We start from the raw sequence: 11022 nt of genomic DNA, 5'->3' as shown, positions 1-11022 counted from the left end.
TGATGCTGATAAACCTCTAAAACATGCAGGCGAGGTGTCCAAAGCACAATGGATGATTGGGTATAAAATGGCTACCTTGTAACCCTGGGGGCTGGACCTCCCAACCGTTGGGTCTGAAGGGAAGCTCTGATCTCAGCAAGCTATTGCCCAGGTGATGACACTTTAACATTTACAACATTGAATAGAAAATATAAAGGACTGGCTAAAAAAAATGCAGGATTTTAAACTACTGTCAAAAAATTCAGTCATTAGAAATGTATGAGAATTTGTGCACTTGTTTAAGACAACATAGAGATGCCTTTAATTTATTTTCACAAAGCTTAATGAATGACAAACTAATGTTTAGCGATGCTCTATTTTGCATTGGCTGCAATGGCGTCAATGAGCACCCAATTCAAACATTAAAAAAAAAAAAAAAAAGAAATCTGCAGTGACCAAAATATTGATGAACACCAAAATTTTAGTTTGGAAGAAATGTATTTGTTTGTAGTACTGTATGAAAAATGCAGTAAAATATCTGAATGGTAAATTTGTGTACAGTCTGGAGATGAAGCTCCCCAAATTTCAGTGTCAATTGAAATAACTACCAATGGGGAAGGAGAGGTTTGAGACTTTTAGCAGTTTTTGCAAAACTTAGAGTGATGGACTTTAAAATTGCTACTGGATTAAAGCAAGGTCGTTTCTGCTCTATTGATGTTACAGTTTGACGCAGTTAAGTAGAGTGACTTTGTAGCATGTACGGCTGATTTGTTAGGCATTTTGAAAGTGTAGGATTTTAGATGGCTGCTGTAGCGTCACCATCAGAACTTATACCAGACAAATTAGACTGATTAATTCTAAGCCAAGAAAATGTGTCTGTCCGGTTGGTGGAGTGGATGGCGAGGTTGTGTGGTTTTTAGTGGTTCCTACTGTAATTCTAAGCAGGAAAAGTGTCAGTTGGGTAAAAGACTCTCCAGTATTTTGAATTTGGACTGTAACTATTTTTAAACGCCAGCTGTCAGTATTACATATTGCAGCTTTAAACTTTTCATATACTGTTTCTCACCATAATGCATCAAATCCTGGAGGCCTAACAAACATGCTGAATGCGTATCCCTCCTCATGAAAAATTTGCAGGGCAGATGTCTTTTTAATATTATTAATGTCCACATTGTCTTGCTGGCCCTCTTCTTCTTTTACCGCCTTGGTTGGCCATGTTTCTTGGTGCGTTGCCGCCACCAACTACTAATAGCATAAGTGGAAGACTTTGAAACCATCAGCGGTTCTGTGTTACGAGATACAAACAAAACAGTCATAAAAACATTGGTACACATGGTACCTTTAACAACAATACAAAAAGATTTTGGTTCCAGTAGGATTACCCTTGCATTGATGTATTGGACTATGACGGCATGTCATCTGTTTTCTTGTGTGCTATTTTAGCAACATTTAAAGGGCAAATATCACAATCATTTCATGTTCATACTTGTATTTTGGGTTTCTACTAGAACATGTTTACATGCTTTAAAAACATGCGATAAAAAAACATTATTTTGCTAATACTGTCTGTCTGAATATACCTGTGTTAGCGCATGTCTCTTTAAGCCCCCATCCCGATAAAAGCCTGCTCTGATTGGTCCACGTTTCTGGGTCTTCATCGTCTGCTCTCTCTAAGTCTCTGCACAGTCATTGCAGTCGGGGACTGACTGTTACAGCACTATATATATATATATATATATATATATATATATATATATATATATATATATATATATATATATATAGTCTAGTTATGACTTCACAACCATACAGAACTGCGGATGGCTCATGTGAAGGCACGGTTTCTGAATACGGGCTGTGTGCATTTCTCTGTGGATTTTAATACTTTTACAGTATTTATATAGCACCTAGACCTGATTTATAATCAATCTCCCTTTTTACAATATGAGACCTTTAAAAGTTAGCCTACTTGTCATTGCAACACTGACACTGTTCTCTAAACATTTAGCTTATATCATTGTTCCTGAAATTGCAAAATTACCTACATATAGGTCACATAATGAACCGAACTGAGCTCTCACCATGACTACTGAGCAAACTTCTTTCGTTGACGTACTCAATGAGCTGTGGTTTAAAACTGCGGAAAAAGTAAGTAATTGGACTCTGAGGTCTAATTTTTTGTAAAACAATATTTGGCCCGCGATTTTTAAGATGTATGTCTTTAGTGACATTTAATGGGCTCAAGGGTTCAGTATGTGACAAACTAGTTTTAGAATTGTTGTCCTAACATGTTTAAAAAGTCAAGTGTTTAGAAAAGGGCATCGGACAAATGGGGATAACAGCATTGATGGTGATTCACATGGTTATTCACATGACCTTCACACATCTGGCCATTCATTGAGGGAATTGTGCGTTAATGTTGTAAAGTTACAGAACTCTTGGATGTATTCTCTTGCTAAGCACCAAAAAAGGGCTTGTTTCATCAGCAAAGAGTTTTACTAAAGGGAAGACATTGTGCTGATGAGCAACTGAAAGCACCAATGGACTCCATGCAGGGTTTTGTTCCTGAAGGATTATAACTTTGTAGCCCCAAAAAGTACTTGCTGAGATCTTGGAACATAGCAAAAAAGTCCAACAGGGAGAATAATGAGTAAAATCAAAACCCAAGTTGAAATATAATCATAGTTATCTTTTAAGACTGATGTTGATTCACATGGTGGAAAACCAGAGCTTTGATAGCTGCCGTGTACATGGAGCCTAAGTTCAAGAGAGGCAGCTACAGTACATAGAACCCAAAGTACAACTGATTACTCTTAAACATACCAGAAAAATAATTATTTTCACTTTCCAAGAGGTTTTCCAGAGGGGTTAAAGTGACAAAGTTTATAGCCCTAACCTATTGTTTGTACTGTACAATATAGCAGTGTAATGTTGTACATACACTTTGTACACCAATCATGTCCACATTTTTAATTTGGGACAACACATACCAGTAGAGTTAATCTACTGTGATACAGAAATCTTTGCATGCATTCTCATTAATATACTAAATGCAGTGTTGACAAGAACCACAGATGTGATCTGTGTCAAAGTGACACATTAAGAGACCAAATCCAGCGCTTCCAGGGCAGGCCACTAGAACAGCATCATCTCCAGCTGTTTGTCTTTGCAGATGTTGACATCCCTTGTCCCTTTACCAGCGGGAGACCGATCCCCACACTGAAGCTAATGAAGTGGGTAGCATTAAACAAGCACAGATCATCTGATTTTAAGTGATTATGTTTTGTTTGTAAAGGACAGTGGTCTGTGTGGTTTGAGTCACACAGCCATGTTAAGATTGCAACCTAAAAAAAAGAAAATCCTTTGGGAACATTATCTAATAGCTGTCTCAGAGATTTCTGCCTTCACCCCAATGCAATGGAGGTCAGAAATAAATCAACAGCAGCTATGTCCCTCAGAAACCATGCCCCCTTTTACTGTGAATAACCAACAGTTTCCATACAGAACTTGTTGTTATGAGCATTGCTGACGTTAGCATTTAGCTCAAGGCAGCCTGACAGTTACAACAGATTTACATGTTGCCTTTGGATTCAACAGCCAAGTGTGTGTCCAGACACAACCAAGGGTTCTGGGGATGTGTCTTTGAGCAAGACCTTGAACCTTTGACCTGCTGCTCATCACACTGTAAATCTACCTGAATGAGTCAAAAGTATAATAGATCTCTTACTTCTTCTGCTAAATGAGTTTGGCTTTCATCCTTGAAACAATAACAGCTAAGAGTCATAAGATCAGTTTCAGTCCGTCAATTATCTGCCCACACTTTCTTAACATGGGTCTTTTTTGCAGTAGCCCAGATGCGACAGAAGTGATGACATCTGTCATATTTCTTATGGCTTTACTGTCTTTTTGCCATGAATAACCTGTGGAGATGCGTTTCTCCAAAAACAAAATAGAAAAACTTCTGTGAGTGTAGGATGGTTCTGCTGTGAAATGTAAAGTCAAACTGGATTGTGAAACATGTTCTTGCAAATGTATTTCTATAGATCGACAGAACTTAGAAATTTCATGTATGAGTATGAAAAACGAATTCTTACCTCTAATAATGTGATTAAATGTAATAAATTGGATAGTTTCAAATAATGACAATATATTAATTCATATGAGATATGCCATCACTACGAGGTAATAAAGATTCTATCAAATATTTATTTGAAAATGATGAGACTCATATTTATAAGAAAAGAGTATTTTTCCTCCTTAACTTGGGAACCTGAGATGTGCTACCTTTTCTTTAATTTTTGGAACATGCCTATTGGATTTTGGGTTCACGCCCACCAACAAGAATCTTTATTGTAAGTGCAACCTCCTTTTTCAACTAACTATAAGAAATGTTCCCATAATTATGAAATATCAAGTCAGAATTAAGTAATATATTAATAATTATGTTATAGTTTCATAACCTTTAAAAAATCATTATAACATGATAATACTTATAATTAAAGCTACTACCTCTTAATCGTAAGAGTTAAACTGACAAAGTTTTTCATAATTATGTGTTACAGAAAGGTCAGAACTTTTCTCACTTAGTACTAATAATAATAATAATAATAATAATAATAATAGGAAAAAGCAATTTAAAGACAATGAAATGATGATGAATGACAACAATGAATTAGATATCTCATAATTCTTTCCCATAATCATAAAATACTAAGTCATAATGAGAAGATAAAAAGTAACAATTATGAGGAAAAAACATTTTACAATGAAAATAAAAATAAAGTGTGTAGTGTATTGGTATGCACTTTCATTACCACACTGAGATATGGCAGTAGCTGCTTTTTTGCTGTATTTCCTAATTTTTCCATTAAAGTATATTTACCACTGGAGCATTTTACACTCAAGTTTAGACATAGTTTGTTTTTTAACTCCACTAGCTAGTGGATTGGCCTCTTATACTCTCATCATTGTCCGGACTTCTATCCTTCTATCATTTTACTAGCCATATTATTTATTCAGCCTTTCTTTAACCTCTGAATCTGTCAGATGTTTCCAGCACGGCTTCTGCCTCCAGGGCTCCTGTCTCTGTGTTCAGAAATACAACCCTGTTGTCTTTCTACATCTGCTATTTCTTTAGCAATTGGGTCTATGTGCAAATTAAGTGTTTGGTTGTAAAAGAAAAACACATTTTGATACAGAATTGTTGATATGGAGCTTTGTCAGAGAGGTAAGTTCCATAGAAATAAGCATGCAGGCTTATCAAACCATACCTGGTTAAAACCTAAATAGTAAACCATCAAGATGGTTCTGGTGTCCATCTTCGATGACATGGAAGTAAAATGCTCGACATAAAAAAAGTCAGATCTTGCTGTTCTCCAAATGGGAGTCAATGTGTTTGATGAGGGCGTCGTCAGGGTAACCAGTTGGGAAGGTCAGCTGACACAGAGGACAGCTACGAACAGCACTCTCTTCTGACTCCATCCATAGCTGCAGACAGAGCGAGACAAGGGTGTCAAATTACTGAACCTCAAATTATGGCAAAATCACATAATCTAATCTTAGTTTTAATCTTAATTTACAGGCTTTGTAAAACATTAGAGCGATGCCAATTTGTTCAAAGTTGCCAAGAACAGATGGATTTTAAAGCTGTTTTAATCACGATTTTAACAATGGATCATATGACTATGTGTAATGTGAAAATGTGTTTGTGGTGATAAATGCACAGAGATTAATAAACTCTGCAGTCTACTTTATGGAGCATTTTAGCCTCTTTTGTCTTCTAATATCCTTTTTTATGCCGATGACACAGTCTATTTATTGGCTCCTCTTCAACTCAACTTCAACTTTTTCCCGTTGTGCATCTCCCAGCCATCCACACACTAATGGTAAGTGTTGCATTTAGTGTGTTTGGTCTTCTCTTTGTTTTGTGTTCTATACCACATTTCTTTTTTTCCCCTCCTTTTAATTGTCTTTTGGCTGCTGCAATAGAGCTAGTTTCCCCACAAGGACTGCAGGGAATCATTTAGTTCTCATCGTTGATTTCTACTCACGTTAATGGAGGGCCACGACTGAGCATGTTCAGTGTTCATGTAAGGAGGCAGATGGCAGGACAGGGTGGCAGGGCCCTCAGGAGATGAGAAGGATGGATGGTGGGGCTGTTTCCTAGGAGATGGGAATGAGGGGTGTAGGGGCTGCTCCCTAGGCGATGATGAGCCGATCCCAATTGCGCCAAGCGTCCGAGGCGGGCTGGCAGGCGGCGATAGATACGAACATACATCCTGTAAATGTACACAACACACATCTTCCAAATAAATAACCCAGTGTTTAAGTCGCAGGAGAAGCCACACATATTGTTATCATTGGCATCACCTCTTCATCATCAGAGGACTGTGGGGGTGTCACCAGTGGGGTGGGCTCAGGCGGGTCATCAAGGCGACAGAAGTGATGTACCTGGATGAAAAGAGGGGCAAGGGAGAACATGGTGATAACTGTTGCAGTTTAAAGGATTCTAGAATAGTGTGTTTCTGCACATACAGTGTAACATTGCATGAAACAGCATGTGGCCACCTGTAGTGGCACACACAACTTTTTAAGGAAGCTTAAAAAGTAAAAAAAAAAAAATGTTATGGTCAAGTTTTATAGTCTGGAAACTTTATGGCAATTTGGTTTGGTAACCTGACAACTGCTAAAAAATGGATTAGAAAGAATTATGGCAACACACTGGCAATAAACTCAAATCAATAATACAGCTATATAATCTCCATTGACAAACATTTGTAGCAGAATGAGTCATCCTGAAGATGTCAGTGACTTTGGAAACTAGTTATTTTACTGTGTAGTATTAATAAATATTCATCCCTTACATTCATTTATCACATTCTAGTGCATAATTACATCCAGACAAGTGCAATAATTAGTTATTCTAGTGCAATAAGGGCAAAGTGACATTGTATTAATGTATTTATTTAACTTATTTTAGAACATGTTGCTGGCTGTGGTTTGTTTTGGTCAGGTTGTTTCATTTCGTTTTGTTTCCCCGTCTTTCAACGCACCCTAACAGATGTCATGTTAAAGTCCCTGTTGATTGGATCCCTCGGGTCGTAGTAGAAGAAAAATGGCGGGATCCAGTGCCCAAGGAAAGAAGTAAGGGAGAGTTGATGATAATGTATATTTCTGGATTGCCCGCTCCCAGCAATAGGCCCTGGTAAAATCACCCACTCCCACAAGATTAGTGTTGGGATCCAAATCCCAATGCTGTCCTCTATGTGGTCTGAGCGATCAGATCTCAATTAGTTCACAATGTGAACATTCCCATCTGTACTTGGAAATGTACACTTGTGATCGGATCACTCAGGACGGATTTTAAAAATGTGGTTTTAGTTCAGTGTGTTAGCCTGCTAACACTTGCTACAGTAATTAGCACTGAACACTAAAGCCCTATTCATACTAGTACTATTAGTCATTTGAACTGCAGAGGTTGTCTGTGATCTTAATCCTTTGCAAATCTTCCTTTTGTCAACGAAAAATTTCACTGCATCTGCACAGATGTCACGTGATAATATTAGTACTGTGTTAATCGGCATCTCAGTGATTTGCAGTCATACTGGCTATTATAAATGAAAGTTTTGACATAGCCTTGACATCATATGTGGGAGATAATGTCACTAAAGTTAAGTCAAATACACACGTTGCTTATCCTAACAGGGTCGGGGTTAATTTCTAAATCACATAAGGTCTCCTGGTAATACCAGTCCCTTGCAAATAGGGTTTAAATCTATTTAATACTGAGATTTTCTCACCAGTCTTTGATCATTAAGGATATGTTTTATAGATATTTGCTATATCTGTGAGACATTGTTAGTATGAGGTTATTATCTATGAGAACATATCAGATTACTAAAATCATTTTCAACAAGAAAAGTCACTGATCTACTATAAGTAAATGAATGCTGTCAGTCTCACCTCAGCAGCCAGAGGGAAGCCCAGGTCCAGAGCACAGTGACGTGGACTGCTGCTCAGACTGCTACCACCACATCTCTCTCCTCCCCCGCCTCCTCCTCTCTCCCCTCCAGCTCCATGAGCCGAGGCCGGTCTGACCAGGCCAACCAAGGAGGTACGTAGCTGAGATTTGGTTTGGCCGTAACCCTGCATCTCCCCAAGGAGGGGCCTGGGTTTGGGGAGGGTGGATACTGGATCTCTCATCAGCTGAGCTCGGGGTCTATGAATACCTGACGGGTCAGATACCTGGGAAAAGGATTTGCATATGCAGTAAATTTGTAGTTTCATACGAAAAAAATTGTCTAATTTTTCCACTAAGTCACACCAAAAACTTTCCAGCCTCACCTCCGAGTAACTACGGCGACCCTGGAACTTTGCTCGTAGACGGCTGCAGGTTGGCTGGTGGGAGTAAGAGGCGGGGCCATTGCTTGGGGAGAGAGGAGGAGAGGGGGTGGGGAGGTGCCGGTCAGGGGAAAGGGAGGGGCGCTGGGAGGAGGTTGGGGAGAGACGCTGAGGAGTAGCGGTAAGACGAGATACTGGAGGAGGAAGAGAGAAAGAGAGAGAATCGTAAAATCACTTAGGCTTTGTCTCTAATACACTTGCACCCCCTTTGTAATAAAATGTTTGAATTTAAAATGTCCAATCTATAAGCACCACTGTTTGAGTTAGTTTGGTCCAGCAGAAGGCACTCTAAAAATTCACAATTATTATACCATTTGACCTATATCAGGAAACTAGCCTCATAAATAAAAAGCCCAACACGCTTTTAGGGGTTGTGTTTGAATTTGTTTGAATTGAGATGGTTGCAATGACTGAGCGCTGTAGAGAAGCTAATCACCGATTAGATGAAGATTTCCTCCATTTGTCTATCATTTAAAACCATCCAATAATAACACTTAACCAACACGAAAGAAAACAGAAATAATAATTGACATTTCTGGTTCTGTTTTCATTAGTTGGCAGCTGCTTGAATACAACACATTCAAAGAAACGTAAGACGCTTCTGTTCTGTTTACATACATTGGCACAACATATGTACTGATAACATGATGTCCATGAACCAAGAAGCCAGTCAGCTGCCTACCAGGCTCCTGTGAGACGAGTCGCAGGATGTCACTCTGTTTCACAGCCAAATTGCGAACACGACCCAACTCCTCTGTTAGCTCTGTGTAGGCTAATGCTAGGTTCACCCTGCAAGACAAAGAGAGTGACTGATGAAATAAATACATATAAATGACAAACACTATAGACTGGTTTTGAAAGTAAGACTCACTGTTCATCCCCTGCTTTCTTTATCCACTCTACGTCACAGTGCTCACAGTGTGTGGACAGGTCCCGTGGCTGACAGAGACACAGAGCTGTGGTTAGACGTGGTCCAGCTTTGTCAAAATACTCTATGTACAGTATATACACTACAATTATTTTCATTTATTGATTTTATGTTAGTATATTCCTCTGCTCATGTTTAAATTGAATATTGGAGCTACTGAGGAACGTCTGAGGACATTTAGCCCAACATGGTCTAGCAATGCACATCACATGGAGGGGGCATGTTTGAGGACGCTGATTTAACCCAGTATTGCAGGTATGTGAAGGATTCATCCAGGGTTAAAAAAAACGAGAAGCTGGAGGCGTAAAGCAGCAACATGACACACAAGGGCTGCAAACCACACGATGAAAGAAAGACACTTTTTGAAACACAACGTTATGTAAATACACCTTGACACTTTGAACTGTAACACAGAGACGGGCTTGTGAGGTCCTGGAAAGTGGACCCAGGGGCTGAGGTTGCTACCAACGACAGCGGCTGGGTGAGTCAGTTTGACACAGCACAACACCTCTTGGGTAGAAAGGTATACACTCATCCAGACCAGCTCAGGTCTCATTCTCACTAATTGCAAACACGCACGGAGAGGAGACAATATATTTAATGTTATGAGCTAGGTTGTCCTTGTAATTTTTTTTCTATGAGCCCAGATTAGCTTAGTTCTTTGTAACAACAGTTTCAGATTGGCAGCCACTGGTATCGGTTAATTTCAGTGTGTGGTGAAAATCAGTTTGCAGAAATGTGGAGCTTGTGAAAAAGTAAATCATGTGAAGATTAAATTTAATGTAATTTGAGCAGTAACTAATTTAAGGACTCTTCTTGGTACTGTACTGAAAGCAGCTTTGACCTCTGTGGAATAATAGTCATCTGATGTGATAAGCCATTGAGTAATATCAAACCCTTAATGGATAAAGCTGGTCTTATTCTGTATTTTTCATATTGTCAGGCGTATCACCATGGCAAACATGATTATCCTGGTTATAAAAGCGGTTTTTGAAGTATCCCAAAGTATTTTTTTGTTTGAGCATGTATACACCATATCCCAATTTTAGAAACTCGAATAGCTGGAGTACTCCAACCGAAACTACTTAAACAGACTGACTATCTGCAGCCAAGTGACATAACAGACACACACAATTGGGGCAGCCAAAGCATCTCACTTCTGGAGCAATAAAGAATGTCTATGTTAACACACACCATGACAAGTCAAAATAATCATACATTTTGGAAGTTTTAGAATTGATCATACATCATCAGATTACAGATTATAATTATTGTACATGGTGTTTCTGTGGCTTTCTGCCTATTGGTTGTTAAAGACAAAAATAAGTCGTAAATAGTGCATTTTCAGCAGCGGTTTGATCCATATGTCGGGCTCTAGTCAGTATTTGTGGCTGCAAGACAGGGTATGTGGGATTGAGTCAAAATGAAATGGGATCACCCAGTGCACCAGTGTGGCTCATGGATGTGTTTAAACAACAATAGAGCTCTATGTAAATGTGCTGTATTTATATAGCGCTTTTCCAGTCTTAACAACTGCTCAAAGCGCTTTTACATCTACAGGAAACATTCACCATTCACACACATTCATACACTGTGGCCGGGGCTGCCGTACAAGGTGCCACCTGCTCATTAGATAAACACTCACACACATTCACACTCCGATGCGCAACTCGGGGGTTCAGTGTCTTGCCCAAGGACACTTCGACAATGACTGC

At 39.0% G+C, this 11022-nt stretch overlaps 1 protein-coding gene and 1 long non-coding RNA gene across 5 annotated transcripts in view; both read right to left on the bottom strand.

The window, feature by feature from the left end:
* The window catches only part of LOC116702824 (uncharacterized), a 24478-nt gene extending 21950 nt beyond the window's left edge, over window positions 1-2528 (bottom strand). The window contains exons 1-2 of the long non-coding RNA XR_004335262.1: window positions 2518-2528; window positions 1687-1696 (exon numbers count right to left, since the gene is read on the bottom strand). This is a non-coding gene — a long non-coding RNA (uncharacterized LOC116702824). The remainder of the gene's footprint in view (window positions 1-1686; window positions 1697-2517) is intronic.
* Window positions 2529-3270: 742 nt separating this feature from the next.
* LOC116702806 (TANK-binding kinase 1-binding protein 1) overlaps window positions 3271-11022 on the bottom strand; it is a 49166-nt gene continuing 41414 nt past the window's right edge. For all 4 annotated transcript variants that reach the window (XM_032537275.1, XM_032537277.1, XM_032537278.1 and 1 more), the window contains exons 7-13: window positions 9251-9318; window positions 9062-9168; window positions 8323-8513; window positions 7942-8223; window positions 6349-6429; window positions 6030-6257; window positions 3271-5466 (exon numbers count right to left, since the gene is read on the bottom strand). In XM_032537275.1, the coding sequence (XP_032393166.1) occupies window positions 5338-5466; window positions 6030-6257; window positions 6349-6429; window positions 7942-8223; window positions 8323-8513; window positions 9062-9168; window positions 9251-9318 (1086 nt within the window). In that variant the 3' untranslated portion in view covers window positions 3271-5337. The remainder of the gene's footprint in view (window positions 5467-6029; window positions 6258-6348; window positions 6430-7941; window positions 8224-8322; window positions 8514-9061; window positions 9169-9250; window positions 9319-11022) is intronic.

This window comes from Etheostoma spectabile, chromosome 15, assembly GCF_008692095.1.
Source record: "Etheostoma spectabile isolate EspeVRDwgs_2016 chromosome 15, UIUC_Espe_1.0, whole genome shotgun sequence".
NCBI lineage: Eukaryota > Metazoa > Chordata > Actinopteri > Perciformes > Percidae > Etheostoma > Etheostoma spectabile.
This window is presented reverse-complemented; position numbering and strand designations above follow the sequence as displayed.